The following is a 22,567-nucleotide window of genomic DNA, read 5'->3' on the forward strand; positions in this document are numbered from 1 at the left end:
ATGTGAGAGAGGAAAAGCAAAAAGAGGAAGGTGGAAGGTGGAAGATATTTTCTGTCAATGCATCTGTTGATCTGATTGACATTTTCATAATCTTGTTGTACAACAATCTTTGTACACATTAGAAAAGTTGATTCCATATTGATTGGCACAAGCATACAACACATCTAGAGCTGTATCAAACTGACATGTGTTTTATAATAAGAAATGCTTCGCACCAAAAATTGTGAGATGCCCTCAGCCCTTATAACATTCGACAATCAGGACAGAGAAATGGGCCAAAGGCTGATAGCATAGATTTAACCCTCTGGTGCTCTTCGGTTAATTTTTACCTAAACATGTTTTTTTTTACTTTTTTTTTTTTTTTACTTTATCGATTTGGAATGGTACGAAACTTGGTAAAGGTTTTGGCAGTTGCTATGGACATGATTCGAAACAAAAAATAGTCCCACTTAGTCCCCCAATAGTGCTCCTTGTGGTCAAAAATTACCTCATTGGAAATTAATGGGAGACGAATTTCATCTAGTGGAAACTTTTGGTACTGCGGCCAAACAAAATTTTACTGAAAGCAAATTTTTTGAGATATCAGGCTCAAATTTTTAACACAACTTTAACACAACTTAGATTTATGGCTTTGAATTTGATCACATTTTTCATAACAATAAACATACATTGAAAAGAGATCAAACTTAAGTCTGTGCTATAAAGCATTCAAGATTTACGACAGTTTAAGTTGGAAATTAAATTTTCAGGTCTAAGCTCAAAAAGTGAATAAATGGATTATAAATACAGCATAAATATAATTTAGTACCATAAAATCCCTTAAAAATACAAAAATATTAAATAAAAAACATTATCGAACTAAAATATAGTACATTAATTTAACTGAAATAATAATAAAAAAATTGGTCATTTTTGACCGACACGCGAAGAGCACCAGAGGGTTAAGTTGGAAATTTAATTTTCAGTTCTATGCTCAAAATGTGCATAAATGGATTATAACTACAGCGTAAATATAATTTAGTACCATACAATCCCCTAAAAATACAAAATATTAAATAAAAAACTTTATTGAACTAAAACATAATACATTCATTTCATTGAAATAAATTAAAAAAAGGTTATTTTTGACTGCCATGAGAAGAGCACCAGTGACTCCCCCACCCCAATATTCTCTGCTTGAGAACTGAGGGGGATTTGACATTTTCACCAGGAAAAAAATGAGCAAGAGCAAAAGTAAGATCTGAAACTGTGACCATTCGTTCAGAGGCCATGTGTTTGTAGGCCAAGTCATACTGTATGTTGTTACACTGCATTTCTGAGCATTATCCTGGTTTCCTGTGTCTTGATTTTTTTATTCTCTGCCCATATTCTGGGTTACCCTTTTTGCCTGTGTTTTCTGCCCTGTTGCATGTTTGCTGTGTGTTTGCCGTGTGTTTGAACCTTTGCCTGTTGTATGGATTAAGATTCTGTAGTTTTGTCGTCTGCTAAATACTTTTTATGTATTTGTTTATGATGTTATTGTTTCTTATAACATTTTGAAATAAAATGTTTAAAGCTAAATGCAGGTTTTGCGGATGACATAAAAATACATTTACGAAATTTAAAACGTTTTTTTTTAAAATATAGTTTTAAATGTACTTTTTTTAATCTATTAGTTTTACAATGCTTCCTGTAGAGGGTAGGTTGTCACAAACAACACTTTTGGTTTATGAAGCAGTAGATTTCAGAACAACTTTAATATGTAGCTGACAAATATGAACATATTAAATCAAATTTTGAAATACATAAGCCTATCTCAAAAATACTTAGAGACGTTAAAACAAAATGTTACAACATTAGGCCTATGTTCTTTGGTAAATCTGATATACACAAACTATCACGCATGTTCATCATCTAGCTACGTCACTTTTCATCTCCCGGATTTTGCAGCTTTTCAATGGATAACATCTTTTATTGCTTTTAACATTGAGGTCAAGCAATATGTCAACACGATTAAGTATTCTCTTAATCAAAAGGCAACAAAAACTGTGAATGTGTGTAAACAATTTGATATATTTTTGTAAATCCGTACTTCCCCTGGCAAAATGTGAAGATGTGAGTCTTTTGTTTATGTTTTGTTTATGTTAAAACACTTGCAATGTTGGAAACTGCACAATATGTTATTTTTATAATGGTGATGAACGTTTCTGTAAACTGCAATTGTTGAATAAAGTGTTAAAAAAAAAAAAAAAAAAAAAAGCTTTTCAATGGATGCAGCGAGCGTGCTTCCTGTTTCCTTCCCATCATGCTTTTGATGGAGGAATGATGACGGATCGTTAGTTTTGCCTGTCGCAAAAAGGGCTCGATGCTCTCACGCAATAATATCATAACGTCATTGACGTAGACGGCGATAATAAATAATAAATTTGCTCGCTTATCACGTGGAGGCAGCGTCTGAATAATTTAACCCCTGCGTTACTACACGAGCGTACGTCCCTTTTTGCAGCATCAGTGAATTATCCCTCCCTACGACGACCTTAATCCTTACAATGATGATTTTTTCGCCTTCAGTGCTGCTTTGAAGTAATGATAAATCATTGTTAATGTATAATGAGCATTATATGATACGCAAACGGAAATGCACCCTGCTTGGGATCCACCTGCCTTTGGACTACGCCACCGTATCGCGCCGCTGTGAGCCGCAGCACCGCACATCAGCATCGGCACAGCTGGACAGCGGCAGCAGCCTGGAAGGTAAGTGTTGACCAAACCAGGACACTGGGTCAGGATGTACACCAGACCCCATTCAGCCCAAATCAGAATCACATATGAGCAAATTACAGTTTACAGGCGCAAAAACACAATCTGTGTGAAAAAACAAACGATTTTTTAATATTCAGTTTATTTTTCTGGTTTAAAAGCGGACAGGGATTAAATGAATGTTATTTTTAAGCCACTCTCTTACGATAACTGCGATATGTTATCGCAATTAACTTTTTAACCGATGTTGACTCATCAATGATTGAATTAAAACACCCACGTTGATGTTTAAAAAAAAACGAGAAGAAAAGAAACATTTTGTTTTGGCATCAGCTGGTTGTGTTTCACGGGAGGGGCGGTGTGAGATCACTATCAAGTGAATGTCTCCATTTCAATAACATGCTTTTTATGTAACAGAAAGGGAAAAGGCTTGTATTTATTATTAATGACTGGGTTTTTTAGATAAGCAATGACCTCTTTTGATTACACCGCCTGTGAATGTGTCTATAGCGGAGCTCTAGGCAGTGAAACGAGGTTAATCTCCAATGACATGATGGGAGTTACTCATGGATGCTCTTTGTTTATAATCGGGCGTGTAAAATACAACGGCGCTGACCATGGTGCTGAAATATACACGTTCTGATTTATACAACATTAAGTTTCTTTTAGTATAATATTAGACGACTACTTAACAAATAGTTGGTGAGGATACTTTAACCTGCCTAATCGAAAGACATGTAATCTCTGTCTTCCTTTGTTGCAATTAGTTGTATCGAGATTCATGTTTGCCACCTCCAGAAGTGGTCGGTTGCTTGTGAACTATTTTTAAACAGTTATACAAACGGAAATGATTGCCACTCCGGTTGTTCCATTATATTAGGTTATTAGGTCTCTGCTGCTGTTATTGAATAATCAATCTTTATGTATTTGTTGGTGTTATTGATTCTGTTTTTTATTGAGCTTATTTATTCTGATTTATTGAGTCGTGTTTTATTACACTGCACCCCAACATATTTTTATGTACTGTATTATACTAAATCATATTAATTTTACGCTCAAATGTCATGTCACAAGGCAGAAGATAAGTGTAAGTATTAATACACTTTAAACAACATGAAATGGAACAATTAAAACATTATTGTGGATAATTGATACCAGAAATAATAATAATAATAATAATTTCTTATTTCAATAAAAGATAATCATAATGCAGGGAATTCTGGGAAATGTTTCTTATTTATTGTGAAAGTACAATTATATAATAAGGTTTTTTTTTACTTATATTTTACAATAATTTTTACTGTATTTTACTGCAAAATTACATGTATTGTCCTGTTTAATTCAATTAATAGTTTCACTATACAGTATATGGTAAAGTAACTTACAGTTTAAAACTTTTTAACACTAGAAATTTGTACTTTTTACTGTTAAAAGTATGATTTTTGTTTTTTTTTACAGTGTAGCTTTGACAAATTTACACTTTAGTGGACATTAAAGATTCTTCAAAAGTTATGTATCATGTATGAATGCAATTTATGTATTTTGGCTCCTGAAAAGCCACCTGTAATGCTTTTTGAACTCCGACTCGTGAGTTTATGGGTATGACTTGCTTTTTTCTCAATGGGCCGTGCTTGCTCCCATTAAGCTCATGCCACTGTTGTGATGTCACTCGTACTGTTTGCGCACATGCTGTAATACAATTACAGGTTTTCCGTCAATTAGAACCACCCGCAGAACTGCATCTGGCATGAGGCATAATGCAGTCTGGACAGCTGCGGGAGACTACACATAAATAAATACTCATTTCATTATAAAAACCCAAATGCATTCTTTAAAGTGCAGTATTTGTAGAGTAAACTGCCTGGCAACAATTTAGGAACCATTTTGTTCTGTACAAAAGTAAAGTGGTAATGTTTGTATGTTTTAGATTTTGTTATTATACGCATCACCCAGTGTCTTATAGGAGTGTTTGTCATTCATTTACACCTTCTGACTGATTAATACCATATTGTTGCTATGTCAAACAGTTAGCGACATCGTGCAGCAAAAACAGTAGTTTTGTATGGAGTGCTGTATTTAAATATTTGGTTTAATTTGGTTCTGACTGTGCCCTGATACTAAGAGGTGTGTGTTTTACTGAGGGAGAGATGGCAATAAATCTGATGGCCTGAAATGGTGTTAGTGTTCGTGCCAGGCAGATTCACTCCGCTCAGCAGCCAGTTTATGTAACAGTGCAGTGCCCTAGAGGAGGAGGGGGAGGAGAGGAGAGAAGGGAAAGCAAGAAGAAGGGAGGAGCTGCACTATACTGCCCTGAGGAAAGCTCTGACTGTGTGTGGGTGAAGACAGGTGTTATCAAAGTTTGGAGTTTCTACATTTAGTCTTCTGTTTGTGCGTATTTGTTTTTTGGGTGAAGTGTGAGGTGATTTTAAGGTGATGCTTAAAGGTTAAATGTGTTTCTTCATGCCAAAAAGAAAGTTCAGAGCAAGTCAGATCAGGTGGAATTAAACGGAGCATCATTACACTGTACATAAGTGGGTTAGTTTCTTTCTATGTTGTGTAGAATGAGAGTATTTCGATTTTTGGGTGCTCAGTTTAAGGTCAGTAAGATTTTTTTTGTTTAATTCATTTATATTTTTTATTCAGTAAGGATGCATTACATTGAACAAAAGTGACAGTAAAGACATGGTTTACACAAACATATTAAACTGTTTTTAACATTCTTTTTCAAACAGAAAAGTTTCTTGAGCAGCAAATCATCATGTTAGAATGATTTCTGACACTAAATACTGGAGTAATGATGCTGAAAATTCACAGGAATAAATTCAAATAGAAAACAGTTATTACTGTTTTTACTGATCCAATAAATGCAGCCTTCATAGGCATAAAGATTTTTTCAAAACTTTTGAATGCCAGTATATCATTATTTCTTTATTTCTTATCTTTCATTTGAGCCTGATCCCCGTTTTAGACTCTAAACAGACAGTGCTGCAGTAAATTATTTTCAGTTAAGCTTTTCGAAATGTTTGACTGATAATATGAATTGAAAACATTCTATATTATGCATGCTTCCACCTGAATATGCATGATATGCATAATTCAGTTACATTTAAGACAAGTGTCTGTAATCTCACCAACAAGGACTGGTATCCTAATCCTGGAATTTTAAAACAGTAAATCAACTCTTTTGAGGACAGCCTGTTGAACAATCTCTCTGTCTTTCACTGTGCCAGGGTGTATATTGGCAGGGCTGTGCAATTAAGAAATACATGTAGTCTGAATCTCTCTATGTAATTTGAGCAATGCAGTTCTGCCTACCATTTCTACACACCATCTGCTGCAGCCGTAGCTCTGCTGTGTTTTGCTGTATCTTGTACTCTAAGGTTAAAGTATAACGCAGCAGAACAGTGGGATGGAAGATTTCCATCTCTCATTCTGAATACAGGCAACAGCAGTGTCAAACAAGGTGAGACTTGTAAATTAACAAGAGAATTATGAAGTGTGAAAGCAGGTGAGTAGTTGGGGTGTCAGGTTCTCATCTGGAATTGTGGGTTCAAATATAGCAGTCTCTATCTGTCATTGTTATAATATCCCTGATTTAAAATAAAACTCGAGAAAGGAAAGCTTGCCAAGATTGCCTGAAATTGTAAGATTTAAAGTTTGAAGGTTATTGGCTTCATGTTGTCTGAATTGGCTACATCAAAATCTCTATAGCATGAAAGCTATATTTGGACATTAGCAATGAAAACAGCTCTATATAAAATACGTTTCACCCAATAACAGAGCGCATGTTGTATTTCTTATGTCTAGACGGTGATGGTGTATTGGAGCTAAATAAAAATGTCCTGAATTTTTTATCAGGATGTGGATAGACCAGGTCCCAAAGTTTTATTTGGGGTTTAGTGATGGCGTATGTGTTTTCAAATGAAATGTAACTGCAAATAATATCAGATGATTTACCATCAATTGGAAACTGATGAACATTTTGTATTACATATAAGGTTGTACAGTGATTAAAAGCATTTCTATGATGCTTTTTTTATTCCTCAGATATGAATAAGAGCAAGTGGGCAGGTTTGTATCAGATAGTGCTGTTCAGATGCACATTGGCAACGGTTCAATCAATCAGACCTCCTCGACAAAAGCTGTAGAATACGCCCACTCTCTTTTCCCACACAATGATCTCACAATGGAAATCAATTCTTCTTCCATTGCCTGCAGATGGCCAAACACTTTCCATCTCTTCCCCCAACCCTAACCCTTACCAATCACACCGCACAATTACCCAATTATCCTGATTCCTAAATGACAGCCATGACTGATTTAGGGGAACTTGACCTCCACCTGTTTGGTTTGTGTTTTCTGGCTCTTTCATAAAATTATATAATTGCTTGTACTGTGTAGCATGATTGTCACAGCCAACTTTGAATATGCTTTTCTTGTCATATACACTACCATTAAAAAATATATATATTTTTGAAAAGAAATTAATACTTTTATTCAGCAAATATGCAGTAAATTGATCAAAAGTGACAGTAAAAGACATTTGTTGTTACAAAAGATTTTTTTTTTTTACTTTCTGTTCATCAAAGTATGTAATACTTTGTAAGGCCAATGCACTACACACATGGAACATGCATGTAGTCGTCACTCACAAAACTTAGTTTTCATTTAACAATGATTTGTCCAAAACAATTTTTTTTATCACTCATTTTAGGTGGACATAAGCCCAAATTAAGCACATACATTGTAAGTATCATCTAATAAATATTAGAATGGGGGAATGTTAGAAACTCATTCTTAGTTCTTAAGAATTTACACTGAATTTATATGCCAGTCATATATATCTGAAATATATGATAAATATATGAATTTATATGCCAGTCATATATATACATATATATTTATACATATAAATACAAACCATATGTATTTGGCAAAAGTATTGTGCCTTGTGCTATGCTTTTCTGCTCGCATGCATTTTTTTATGTTACCGTTAATGCATAAAATACATGTGGAAGGAGAGCTGTGTACAGTAGGATCTTTATGGCATTATCTTGTCTCTTTGAATAATATCAATGCTCTGTGTTGGACTGCAGGCCACTGTTTATACATGTGTGTGTCATAAGGTCATTGGCATGGTTTGAGTACTCTTCTAGCTCCCTAAAGGGATGAACAGCATCAGTGTAATGTTACAGTTTAGCTTTAAACTGCACAATGTGGACTGACATGTGAACCTTAACTAGCCGTTACTTTCACATCTCCTTAGTTTTAGCTTGAAACCACAATCCATCCATCATACATTTAAGTAATTTATAAGCTAAGATCGGTAGAGCAGACAGACCCAGTCTTTGTGGCCTGTTGTGCGGTTTGTAAACCTGTGGCGAATCATTATCCTGGTCAGGAGTGATGTGCTTGAGTCACGGTGATGGACAGACTTCACTGCGATCTCTCACTGTCTTCCTGCACACAGTTAGACATGCGATGAAGGAGAGAGAGTATCATTACAGCTGAGAGAAACCATCAAAATCCTTCAAAGTGACAGGATTGACGAGTTAAATTGGAAGGAACTGGGCTAGTGGTGAAAGAGAGGAGGAAAGGACTATGAAATGATGTGTTGGTAAAACGAAAAAGGGTTGAGAGAGAAAAGATCAGAGGAGAAAGAATGTCAGATAGGAAATGAAACCGATGAAAGCAGGAATGAACAGGCTGGGTTTTGTTCTTTGTCTGTTCCTATTTGGCTGCACACCAAGGCTCATCATCACATTTTATTGGTGTTCAACATGGGTCTTGATGTTATCTCCAGCTTCTTCCTATCAAGAGGCCCTCAAGATGTCAAATCAACAAACTCTAACAAAACGCCATTACATTTAGTGCCACCTGCAAACGCTTATTTTTCATATTTATTTAATCTTTTTGAACTGCTTTATCAGGATGGACTGAAAATGAATGACTCATGAAATATCACTACAGCTAGCAGGCACTCATGAAAGTGCATTTATAAAGAAGGTCTCTTATTTGAATGATGGACACAGATGCCATAAACAGTTGTGAAAATCTGATGATAATAATATGCTAATTTTCTGTTCTGTTTCAAATCTAAGAACTGCCTTGAATCGACTGAGACATATTGTTAGCATGTAAATGATTTGCTTGATGATTTCTCTGAGAAAATGTCATTTAGCCAGACAGATATACCCATTACTGAGTTCTTATCTGCTTTTTTTTTGTGACCCACAATGGCAGCGAAATATTGTGCTACATGTTTTACGTTGTAGAAAGCATTCATTCATCTGTTAAACTAAGCTAACAGGCCTTTCTTTTACAAACATCAGTGAATAGCTGATGGGAAGAAGGGGCTCTTGCCTCTTGCATTAGTATTTAATCAGGCGGTATAAATGTAACTCTTGTGAATATGGCAGCACATTTCCTTAAGGCTAGCATGAAGAGGCCTTTACCACGACAAATGTTTTATCAGTCAACAGCCTTAGATTTGCTTCAAAATGCGAATGAAACACTCTTGAACAACAGCAAATGCATCTCTTTGGGAGAATTCACAGGATGATACCCAATGGTTTTGTGTTAGAAATAAAAAATCACTGGAAGGGCCGTTCAGATATTATACGAATAGGCAAGTGCAAAATGCATAATTTTGTAGGTAGTTGTAATATACGTTTTTCATATAAGAAATGTATAACATAGCACAATATTTCACAGCTAGTGAAAAAGATGTATTAGATATATGAATATTTAAAATTATATGAATGTTATTATTTAATAATGCATGTACAGATATGATAATATATCTATATGTTTTATTATTAAATATTAAAATACTTTACCATTCAAAAATTTGGGATTTGTACGATTTTTTAATGTTTCTGAAAGAAGTACCTTATTCTCACCAAGGCTGCATTTATTTGATCAAAAATACAGTAAAAAATAGTAATATTGTGAAATATTTATACAATTTAAAGTGTTTTCTAATTTAATGTATTTTAAATTGTATTTTATTCCTGTGATGGTAAAGCTGAATTTTTAGCATCATTACTCCAGTCTTCAGTGTCACATGATCCTTCAGAAATCATTCAGATATCCTGATTTGCTGCTCAAGAAAGATTTCTGATTATTATCAATGTTAAAACAGTTGTGCTGCTCAATACTTTTGTTATAACTGTGATATATGTTTTTTCCAGATATCTTTGATGAACAGAAAGTTTGAAAAAAAAAAATTCATTACAGTATAAGGAAAGCATAGGTAAGCATGACTGTCAAGAATAATGATTGATCACACTATTGTCATCTCATTTTGTTCACAGCGTTGCTTCACCTTCACCCTCACTGGTCATGTGGAAACATCTAGTAATGATGCTCCTCTGAAAAACAGTGAACATCTCAGCTGGTTTCTGTGTGACCCCCTATACTGCAAGGCCATCTCCCAAATTTTCTTTAGACCCTCCATCCTCCTCAGAGTATCAGCCCCATATCTTGAAGCCCTTTGATCCATAACCTGGCTCCAGGATGAGTGGGCTCTTTGCCAAACTGGACCCACGGCGGATTCAGTGGGGGGCCACCTGGTTTGCCTTCCAGTCCCGCGTTCTGCGCACGAAGCCGGTGGAGTCCATGCTGGAGAGCTCAGGTGGCACAGGGGCTCACGGCACCAAACTCGCCCGCGTTCTCTCCACCGTGGACCTTGTGTCTCTGGGAGTGGGAAGCTGTGTAGGCACGGGCATGTACGTGGTTTCTGGACTAGTGGCTAAGGAAATGGCGGGTCCTGGGGTCATTGTGTCTTTCATCATCGCTGCCGTGGCCTCCATCCTGTCAGGTGAGTGCTGCCCCGACTTCCTGTTCCAGTCAATCTGACACAAAAGAGAAAAACACCGAAAAAAAGGTCTGTCATATTCGTGTTATTGTACTATGGGTAACATCATTTTTTATTCACTGATCCTGAGTCAGGCTTAAGCTGAGTGAACACATGTATAACTTTATGCCTCCTGACGTGTGGTGATGACTCATGGTGAACTGGCTCATTAGGTTTACAGGTTGGAGCTGTGCACTGCATGCAGCAACCAAAATAGAGTTGGGGGGGAAATCCATTTAGTTTTCCCTGTGGAGACCAACATAAAGAACCCAAAAATGAAAGGGAAGTGGAAAATGAAATGAATATTTTTTTTCCTGTATGCAGCTGACCCTTCTACCCATGGAAACAGAGTTTAATATTGAAACCACTTATATTGACACCCTTGCCTTTGTAAATATTAGCTAAACAGGCCATGAAAAAAATCTTTCATTCAAAATGTTCACAAAAATCTAACCTATATTTCAAGTAAAATCTATTTAAAGTAAATTCTTAACTTCCATATGTGCCACAGATGATATGCACTGTTTAAAGGTTTGGGTTCTCTAAGATTTTTGTATGTTTTTGAAATAAGTATCATAAGTTCACCAAGGCTGCATTTATTTGATCAAAAATAAAGTAAAAACAGTAATATTGTGAAATATTATTACAATTTAAAATGACTGTTTTCTATTTTAATATATTTTAAAATGTATCCTATGATGCTAAAGCTGAATTTTCAGCCTCATTACTCCAGTCTTCAGTGTCACATGATGCTTCAGAAATCATTCTAATATGCTGATTTGCTGCTCAAGAAACATTTCTAATTATTATCAATATTGAACATAGTTGTGCTGTTTAATATTTTGTGGAAACTGCTCATTTTTTTATTTATTTTTTTGCATTCTGTGATTAATAGAAATGAAAAAAAAGCATTTATTTTAAATATAAATCTTTTGTAACATTATAAAATATTTACTTTTGATCAATTTAATGCATCTTTGCTGAATAAATGAAATTTCATACAGACCCCAAACTTGTGAACGGCAGTGTATTCCATCACTTGTATGTATTTGGGGGGGACAAATGAACACAAATCCTATTAGAATCACAATAAAATCTTTAGCCTGTCCAAGAAACGGATATAACATTAAGTCAATATGAAATTGAAATGAACCCTATTTACTTTGCTAATGCATGTTTCTGGTTTTATTGTGATTGATTCATCTGTTACAAAGAAAAAAAACAACAACACTGACTCCATTCTGGTATGAAACAGTCACTTTTCTCCATCCAATGATTTCTCAGTAAATAAATTCAAGTGCCGTCCTATATTTGATCACGTTTCATTCAGAAATACATTACATTATGTCAGCTTCACGGGTTATGTACTTCTCTATAGCACTGATGTTAGAAAGTACATATTGGTTCTGAATGGAAAAACAGATAATCCTTATCTTTGTTCCACTATACTGGGGTTTACAGGGATCCAGCCGGTAAAGAGTGATTTTACTCCTGTTATCTGGCCCTCTGGGATTCTATGTGTTTGACATTTGAGAATTGATCTGACACTCCAACCCAAAAAAATCAATGATTCCATCTCAGCAACCAGTTAGAGACTTTCATGCTTTTATTGATAACCTTCGGGAGTACAGGTGTTACAGTAATCATTGTTATCTCTCCACAGGGGTGTGCTATGCTGAATTTGGTGTGCGTGTGCCTAAAACCACAGGATCGGCCTATACTTATAGCTATGTGACGGTCGGCGAATTTGTGGCTTTTTTCATTGGCTGGAATCTGATTTTGGAGTATCTGATTGGTACAGCAGCAGGAGCCAGTGCCCTCAGCAGCATGTTTGACTCGTTGGCCAATCACAGCATCAGTGGCTTCATGATCAAACATGTAGGAACACTTAATGGCCTGGGTGAGTGACATGAACTTTAGACACTGTTATGTTTATGTTTAGAAAATAATCATCAATGTCTGGGACCCGCATTAATCTCAATACTGCAACAAGGAAACCTTTATTTCACATAAAAAACATGACAGCCTACTATTATTAAATCCGGTTGATTTTATGTCACTGAATGTTGCAGTATGAACTGAACTGAACTGACACACTAATAGTCTTGACACACTCCCACAGTAATTACAACAGAAGTTACAGTAGGCTCAATTTATCAGTAGATTGGAGTTAATGGTGCTGCAGAAATGAAAAGGCACATTGGCAGTCAATAGTCTGGTGACAATGACAATTTTAAGAAAGCTTGTAAAAAAAAAAAACAGCATCCTCTCTCTCAGCTTCTGTGTTGCACTGTGAAACAACTGCTCCAATTACATTTCTGAAGAGGAAAAATAAGCACTTTTATAGGTTGGGCATTTGCTATTAAAAGCAGATATGATTTAAAGCAAATTCTAGATCTTGACATTTTCTCGTTTTACTAAATATGCATGTGAAAAATGCTTTTTCTATGTGTCTTGATTGCTGATTATGCAATAACTTGATTATGCACTAATGAATAGTACCTTTTAGAAAATGTTTATTCTGTCAGGACTACTATCGGCAAAGATGATTTTCAATTAGCACACAGTTTGGATTGGCGGTATGGTTCTGTTCTGGGCAAGAACTCTTGGAGAGCAGCAATAACCCCCCTTAGGGTAAACCTAACAGAACCAGCATACATGTATTGCAGATATTAATGTTGTGTACAATATGATTCAAGAAAAATTAGTCTGATTCAAAAAGGAATATCAGAAGGCCAAGTCCTGACTAGATGAGAGGAGAAGGATGGAGGAGGGTAATCAGCTCCTGATCAACACGATAAAGCTGCTGATAATTCTGAATGGGTCTTATAGAGATGCTGTGATAGGGATCGTATTCATATAGGTATATGATGTCCTAAACGTGGATCAGCTGAGAGTCAGCTGACTGACGTGACCTGCCAGAACTAACGCTACACCTGATTATTGTTTTGCACATAATATTGTAATATTTTTTTAATAGTTGGTTTCAGTACAGTAATAAAAACTAATTATTTATTGTTATTTTATATCAAATACTTTCCTCACATTGTATAATGGGTCTTTATACATCAAAATTCATAACTGCCTTTATATTTTCGGAACGGGGTCCCTCACAAGGGGACATTTTGGGGTCCTTGGCATCAAAACCCCTAACCTACAACAACTTTGTTGAGTTCTCAAAAAGACACACCATCTACCGTCAATCCTCAGACTACAGATGGAGGAATGAAATAAGGGTATTTGGGAAATCTAGAAAAGATGATATTTGCTTTCTGCTCAGCGTGTTTGGTTTGCAGACAGACATTACATATAGACTATTGTGTCTGACCCAGACAAAACATGGCATTTGTGCCAAAATACATAATCTTACTCGGCCAACAGCAGTAAAATCTCTTCTTTTTCTTTAACCAACCCCTTTCTCTAAGAGTCTAATATCCCTCCATCTGTGTCTCTCTGCACACATTATGGTTCATAGTCATTCTAGTATCTAGTATTCAAACTACTTGCCTGAATAACCATAAAACTTCAATGCTTTTTAAGCTTGTTGAACCTTTCGTACAATATTTTGTAATGCCAGCATCAAAATTGGCTCAACACATTCCTTTTTTGTTATGTTTCAAAATCCATGTGATGTGAATTCCTCCTTTATCACGTCTCAGGTAAAGGGGAGCAGTCGTATCCAGACTTCTTGGCCCTGGTCATAGCTATCCTGGTCACAGTAATAGTTGCTCTGGGTGTGAAGAATTCCGTCGGGTTCAACAACGTGCTGAATGTCATCAATCTGGTGGTGTGGGTGTTCATAATGATTGCAGGCCTGTTCTTCGTCAGTGTAAGCAACTGGGACGAGGGACGATTCCTGCCTTATGGCTGGTCAGGGGTAAAGTACATTTCAAATCAATTATTGAAGTTCAATCCGTCAGTGCAGTTAGTGACTCTCAGCATAAACAATAAAGAGAAAATTGCATTGTCTTGTAGCTATAATCAACCACTCTGTCCAACAGGTCATGCAGGGTGCAGCCACTTGCTTCTATGCCTTTATTGGGTTTGACATCATAGCCACCACGGGAGAAGAAGCCAAGAGTCCCAACACATCCATCCCCTATGCCATCACTGCCTCTCTGGTCACCTGCCTCACTGCCTATGTCTCTGTGAGTATATACTGTAGCATTAACCATTTGTACACTCATTTTGGGTTCATACGCAATACACTAAATCTGAGACCACGTTGAAAATTTCATTTAAACCTGAAAATTGTACATGTTTCTATCCTTTGGCTGCTTTGATTGTCCAGTTAACACTCAAGTTTGTTAATTGTCATCGTTAATACTTGAGTGTGATGCTGACTTGTGTCAGGTGATAAAGGTTTTATTAAGTTTGGTATATCATTCACAGTCTATTTATTTATACTTAAACTTCTCCATTTAAGAATACTGTATAAATGATGCATGTCGAAAGATCATCTACTGTAGCATAACTTTGTTCCTTTCTTTGTGTTCACAGACAGTCATTGATTATTCTCTTCATGCAGCATGTCTGAATATATTAAAAGCTCTCCAGCTTTATCACCCTGCTATGCTGTCTGTCTGTAGGAGGTTGTCATAGAAACGCAATGGGTGTTAACACACCGACAGACCTCTTTCCTGTATCTCAGAAGAATATTCTATACATTTTATTAATATTTTCTCTGTTTTCTGCTATCTGATCTTCTTTTATTCTGTATCTGTCTCCGATTTTTCTCACGTCTGTTTTGGTTTTAGCTGAAACAAAATTGCCTTACTAAAATGGCTCTTCATTTTCACACCTACAGGACTGTCTGATGAGAAGCGAACTTGTTAATTAGCGGCGTTCACCCCTCCAGATCTCATTTTGTTGTCGCAGAGGCTAATTTTAGCCCCAGGCACTTTGGTTCTCTGTCTGTGTCTGTGTTTGTGTGCATATGTGTGTGTGTTTCTGTTGCATTTTCTGAAATGCATTAAATGTGTCATAATGTATCATGATTAATCAAACAATCCTTGATCTTTTGATACAAAAGAGTCCATTGTACTATGAAAACAGATTGTAACTTTAAGAACCCAGTGCTTTCTACCCAGCAAAAATAGACGGCAAAAACAACTTGTTCTGTACATTTGCAACTTTATAACGCCAGATATTTGAAAACATAAACACGCCAATGATGCCATTAGGTATTCAGAAAGTTTAGGATAAATTCTATTAATCCTAGTTCTATTAGACTTTTTATTCAGAAAAGTCTGTCAAACCTTGTACTGTTTCTGGCTCCTTTGCATATCCTTCCAAAGGTTCCAAAAATTGGAAGATAAGTGTTATTTTTAACAATGTTCCTGATCATTTCAGTCCGATCCTAACAGTTTGAATGACACATTTATGATTGGTGCATTTCTTAAAAAAAAAAAAAACTTTAATTGTAAGGTCAATGAATCACACTCTGTTTCTTCCTCTCTCACAGGTGAGTGTGATCCTCACCCTGATGGTCCCTTACACTGAAATTGACACAGACGCTCCTCTGATGGAAATGTTTTCTCTACATGGCTTCCAAACTGCCAAATACATAGTGGCCATCGGCTCCATTGCAGGACTGACAGTCAGTTTGTTGGGCTCTCTTTTCCCACTGCCGAGAGTCATCTACGCCATGGCAGGAGATGGTTTGCTCTTCAGGTACTATAAAACTAAATAACAAAAGACTAACTGCAGGGTCAAGTAATGATTCACGATGATCTTTAATGAGTATGTCTCCATTATTGCAAATGATTAAAATGGCCTTTAAATATCATTCTCTGCTGGAGAAATAGGCTCCTGTCATGCAGTTTCAAAAGAAATACCCTGACATTTAAAATCAAAGCCAGTATAATGGATATGTGGTAAGACTTTGATAAAAATGAATGTTTGGATGTTTCACCCTGTTTACACATGGTATTAACGTCAGTACACCCGTCACAGGTGTTCAAAAGTTGTCAGACAAGAGACACTGGCATTTACACTTGGAAGTAAGATCTCTCAAAGCGTCTTAAATGCAGCTCATGTCAACACTCATGATCAGATTTCAAAGGGAGGGTCCCCTTTAAAAAGCATGAAAAAGTATTTAAAAATTCTAAAAGACTACAAATACATCCACGTTTTAATCTTACTGCAAATGTGATCTTTTGAGCAGAAAACCTTTTTTAGTGGAATACCTGTAAATGACTTTCAACTGTGCTTCACATAATGCTGCCACTACAATTGGAAAGTTTTGGGTCGAAAAGATTTTTTAATGATTTTGAAATAAGTCTGTTATGCTCGCCATGGCTGCAATCAGTTGATCATAAATTCAGTAGAAACAGTAACATTTAATTTATTACTGTAATGGCAAAGCTACATTTTTAGCAGCCATTACTCCAGTCTGATTTGGTGCTCAAGAAATATTTCAAATAATATTTCAAATCAGGATTCATTGATGAATAGAAAGTTCAAAAGAACAACATTTATTTGAAATAGAATTGTTTTGTAACATAATAAATGTATTTACTCTCTTTTTAAATCCATTTAGTGCATCCTTGCGTAATAAAATTATTTGTTTCTTAAAAAAAATCTTACTGACCCAAAATTTCGAACGGTACTCTATAAATGCACTTTTCCAAAATGTTTAATCAGACAGTCATTTTCTAGCCACACATATCTACCAAAATATAAAACTTTCGTTTTAGTACATCTCGTCTTTTTAGGTTTCAGGACCCCATTTGCTCCTGTATATAGCTCTGGCCTCTTGTGATTGGAGGACTGAAGGTGTCATGTGTACACTCTGTATGTTTCAGGTTCCTGGCTAATGTGAGCACGTACACAGAGACTCCTGCAGTGGCCTGTGTGGTGTCGGGGTTCCTCTCTGCTCTCTTGGCTTTGCTCGTCAGTCTGAGGGACCTGATCGAGATGATGTCCATCGGCACTCTGCTAGCCTACACGCTAGTGTCGGTGTGTGTGCTTCTGCTGCGTTACCAGCCTGAAGGAGACATCCACGGATTCGTCAACTTCCTCTCCGAGCAGAACTCCAAACGTAAGGAGGGAGTGCTGGCCGAGTGCGAGAAGGAAGCCTGCTCGCCGGTCAGTGAGGGTGATGATTATGGAGGAGCTGCCACAAACACTTGCGGAGCCAAGAACCTGCCTTCTCTGGGAGACAACGAGATGCTGATTGGTAAGCCTGACAAGTCCACCTACACTGCCAGTCACCCCAACTACGGCACCGTGGACATGTCCTCAGGCATTGAGTCAGATGAGACGGACAGCGTGTACCTTCTGAAGCTGAAGAAGCTGCTGGGGCCTCGCTATTACACCATGCGCATTCGGCTCGGCCTGCCGGGCAAGATGGACCGGCCCACTGTGGCCACCGGCCGGGTCGTCACTCGCTGCGTCATTCTGCTCTTCATCCTCATCTTCTGCTTCTGCTCCCTCATCATCTTCGGGTCTGGTCAGATCGCTGATGGCCAGTGGTGGGCCGTGCTGCTTCTGGTGCTGCTGCTGCTGGTCATCACGCTTTTGGTCTTCATCATCATTCAGCAGCCGGAGAACCCCAAGCGCCTGCCCTACATGGCTCCCTGCGTTCCCTTTGTCCCAGCCTCTGCCATGCTTGTAAACGTTTACCTCATGCTCAAGCTCTCCACCATCACATGGATCCGTTTTGGCGTATGGTGCTTCGTGGGTGAGTTTCAATGTTATTTTAAATTGGCTTGTTGATACAGGCAGCATCTTATTGACATGGGTCATTCCTGATATGCAGGACGGTTTCATATATACCATTCAAAGGTTTGGGGTCAGTAACCAAAGCTTTATTCAGCTTCATCAAAAGTGACTGTAAAGACATTTATAATGTTACAGAAGATTTCTTTTCCAAATAATTTCAGAATCCTGAAAAAATGTATCTTGGTTTCCATAAAAATATTACCGGTAATCAGCACAACTGTTTTCAACATTGAAAATAATAGGAAATGTTTTTTAAGCACTAAATAAGCATTAAAATAATTTCTGAAAGATCACAGGAATAAATTACGTTTTAAAATATATTAAAATACAAAACATTTATTTTAATTGTAATAATATTTCACATTACAGTTTTTACTGTGTGTTTTGATCAAATAAATGCAGCCTTTTGGTGAGCATAATATACTTATTTCAAAAACATTTTTTTAAAAATCCCATACTTTTGAACAGTAGTGTAGTTTGAATGACCATGGACTGAATTTTATAGATTTCTAAATATAAATATAATATAAATAAATATTAAAATATAATAAATTGGCAAATTAATGAAAAATATTGCAAGTGATTCTTTTTTTCCCCCTTTAGCCTACCTAATTGAATTTTTTTAAACTAAGATTTAAATATGGTTTTAATGGTGATCAGTGTATTGTTTTTGTGTTCTAAATATATTTTATGTAAAAATATTTTATATGTATGTTTTCAAATTGTAATTGTTTTGCCATTGTGTAAATAATAAAGTTATGATTAACTAAGTTTAATTTCAAGCATATTTCTGAAAGTATAGTAAACCCTTTTTTGAAGAAATTCTTCCAAATGAAATGACAACACAATCATATTGATTTTACAATAAAATGTACAGTTCTAAACTATTGCATGACAGGAATGACCCACATGCTCTAATGTCTCCACTGTCAATCATTTGCTGTGTTTTTTTGTTTCTTTTGTCAATGAAGTGAGGGAAAACACTGATCAGTTACATTTGTGCATTAGCTTATGTACGCGTGTGCACTGTTTGTGTTGTCTCTGTGTGTTCGTCTCTGCAGGTGTTTTGATCTACTTTGGCTATGGCATGTGGAACAGCACCCTAGAGATCACGGCGCGAGAGGAGGAAGCCCATGCTAGCACATACCAGCGCTATGACGTGGGCGTGGATGACAGCTTTGCCGTGGATGACGATCTATACCCTTCTGGAGATGGAGGGCCATACCAAAGCTTGGGCTCCCATGAGGGCAGAGGTGGGCACCAGAAACAGCAACACCAGGAGCAGAGCGAGCCTCAGCCTGACGGCCTGGACAGGGTGGACAACCACAGGACCACCTCTTCCTCCTCACACAGCAGGGCCAAAAGCAAAGCTGGCAAACCTAGTCTGGGCTTTGAGGCGCTGGTGGTCGACGACGATTTGGACGATCCTTTGGAATGAGAATGTAATCTGAATGTACTCGTCTGCCAACAACTGCAGAACCCTTGGGCTAGATTGTTATGTCTTTGCAATGAGTTTTTATTTGACTTCTATTCCTTCATTTGCAGCCCTTTTTTACCACATTGGATAATGAATGGATTTAGGATGGGATTTAACATTTAGAAGGCTTTTGATCTTTCTTTTTTTAACCATATAGCACCTAACATTTCTTTCTTTTATTGTTTTTAAATTATTTTACAGTTTTAAATGAATTCTCATTATAATCGTTTTACTGAACTCTTCAGCACTTAAATATGTATAATCTAATGTTTCTCTTGAAAGCAACAGTCCCTCCGACCAAATTACAGTAACTAGCATGAAATTTATTATCTGGCATGTAGTTTATTACTGGCCTGTTATCACAGTCCCACAGTTTTTCCCAATACAAGCATCTTTCAGCTGTCAGGACGATGTCCGTTCACGGATCACTTCCACTCTATTAGCCTCGACACTGTCTTTATATGGGGTCGATATAAAACCAGCTGAAGAATTCCCATGCGAAGCCCTTAAAACACTTAAAGCGATTTGCACACTTTAGCTATTCAGTAAGCAGCTGTTTTTCTTAATCAATTTTACTATCGCATACAAAAAGGTTAGTTTGAGAAGCAAAGATAGATGATACGATGAGAAATGATATGATAAATAGTTAGGCCCCACAGAATCAAAGGCCTCATTCTCTTCCGCTCAAACATCTAGCCCAAGTGAGGTTTGGACCGTAGGTTTTCACAAATAGTAATTGGACTTTGCTTGCAATAGTGCCTTCATCTGTCAGTGTGTGCTTTAAATATGGCCATCAAGATGTCCATGCTTGTTTGTTTGTCATTTCTGTTGATGTCGACATATCCATGGGTTTGTTTTCCCGCTGAAGGTGCCTCTCAGCTGTCACGTGTCACAACCGACCATCCATTCATCCTATGTGCCAGTGACTCCGCTTCATCCTTGCAAGCAGGCCGCTCTGTGTAAATAGCCACGGTGTGACCACAGTACGATTTGTGTCTCTCGGCTGGTCAGTGTGTCCGTTGAAAAAAAAAAAGGAGACGTGATTTAGGAAAACAGAGGGTAAGGAAGGGGAATTTGCATGTGGTGGAGAGCATTGTGAATTTTTTATCTGGATGTGCTCTTCTGCTGTTCCCTCCTCCCATTATTCATGTGGCGTTTAACCAATCTGTCCAGACCAACTCTATCTGTGCTACAGCTCTGCCAGCCGAAAACAAAAAAACAACCAAGCCAGGCCTCAAATCTATACATGTGGAAGACACACTGAGCACATCATGCCATATTGCTTTAAATGTGTCTCTCCTCTTGTGTTTGTGACAAATATTTAGAAACGTTAAAAAAACAACTAAAGATTGAGTTGCCATAAATGATTCGCAGTCCCATTAGCTCTCACAGCGTATAGAGCTTCATTTTGGGGCCTGGGTTGGTTTTGTTCCTTGCATTTGGTCTATGATGTGATTCTTGTTGCCGTGGCATTTTGCTGAATGTATAGCATGTTCAGACGTACGGGGCCCAGAGTAAAACTATGTTTGTGAGTATTTGCATGTGTGGTGACCGTCGAAAGACTTGATGTAACTCTCAAATGTAGCATTCTGAGAGACGAGGGTAGCAGCCTGCCCACCGTACACCCCTCGAACCCTCCTCGTCCTGAGTGGCCTCTGTTTACAAAGCAAGCCAAAGTCTGCATCCTTCGTTTACTGTATCAGACAAAAGACACAATTTTACTTCTGTAGAGTAGAACACCATATAACAGTGTGGAGATGTGAGATATCGAAGATAAGTATTTTTTTACAGGCATTTCATACCTTCAGGTTCTCTGTCAGGGTAGTGTAGCCACCGCCGATGGTGTTTTGTGGGTTATCTTACGGTTCAGACGAACTTCTGAAGAAAAGTGGCGAAAGCATATATTTTTAATGGCCTCTTTCTAGACTAAAAAACATAACTGGAGACGTTTGGGTTTTGAATTAATATATTTAATTTAATGTTATAACATAAGAATAGGCTTAAGAAGGGCAAGGTTTTAAAGAGATAGTTAATTAAAAATGAAAATTTTGTCATCATTTATTTACCTCCTAACCTGTAAGATATTTTTTAAAAATGCCACAGTGTTTTTGTCCGTAGAATGGAAGACAATGGGGTCCAATGATGTTGTTTTGGACCCCGTTGAAAAAAAATCATAAAAATATCGTATTTTGTGTTAAGCAGAAGTCATACATGTTTGGAGCGAAATGAGGATGAGTAAATGATGACAGAATTTTCATTTGCGGATGAACTACCCCTTTGAGTAAGATTAGAATCTACATATAGAAATATTTTATTAAAAATCTATCTGGAAAAAAATAAATCCAAAATGTTTCCACTGTTGCTTTTAAAGATAGCTACTATTTGTTATTCGTCTCTGAGAAAAGGTACAGTGTTTGTACTTTGTGATCTATCTTTCCTGCTATCATAGTTTGTTTGGTATTTGTTCAGGAAATGTGGAGATTGGCTTCCCTTGCAAATCTGATCTTTGTTTCTTCTGTATATTTTGGTATGAAGTGGATGTATTCTGGATTCAGTGATTTTTTTTTAAAGAATCTATTTATTGTTTCTTCTACTTGTGGTTTTGCTCTCCCGTTGCACTGTGTAATGAGATGTTAATATTGCTTCCATGCAACAATGAAAGTCATTTATTGCAGATCAGATAAGCGTGACTCTTGGTTTTCCTTTCGCTTTAATGCTGTCTCACACAACCCCAAATCAGAAGTAATAAAAATCCTCACATGGGTGGC

General features: G+C 37.0%; 1 protein-coding gene across 1 annotated transcript; it reads left to right on the plus strand.

Annotated features, from left to right (window-relative positions):
• Positions 1 to 2,418: 2,418 nt before the first annotated feature.
• Positions 2,419 to 22,481, plus strand: slc7a14a (solute carrier family 7 member 14a). The gene is made up of 8 exons (XM_079876416.1): positions 2,419 to 2,733; positions 10,056 to 10,561; positions 12,261 to 12,497; positions 14,257 to 14,474; positions 14,599 to 14,745; positions 16,062 to 16,270; positions 17,404 to 18,281; positions 19,384 to 22,481. The coding sequence occupies exons 2-8, from the start codon at positions 10,258 to 10,260 to the stop codon at positions 19,758 to 19,760; spliced, it is 2,370 nt and encodes a 789-aa protein (XP_079732542.1). The 5' UTR covers positions 2,419 to 2,733; positions 10,056 to 10,257; the 3' UTR covers positions 19,761 to 22,481.
• Positions 22,482 to 22,567: the final 86 nt, after the last annotated feature.

The sequence above is a fragment of the Squalius cephalus genome (assembly GCF_949319135.1).
Source record: "Squalius cephalus genome assembly, chromosome: 7".
Taxonomy (NCBI): domain Eukaryota; kingdom Metazoa; phylum Chordata; class Actinopteri; order Cypriniformes; family Leuciscidae; genus Squalius; species Squalius cephalus.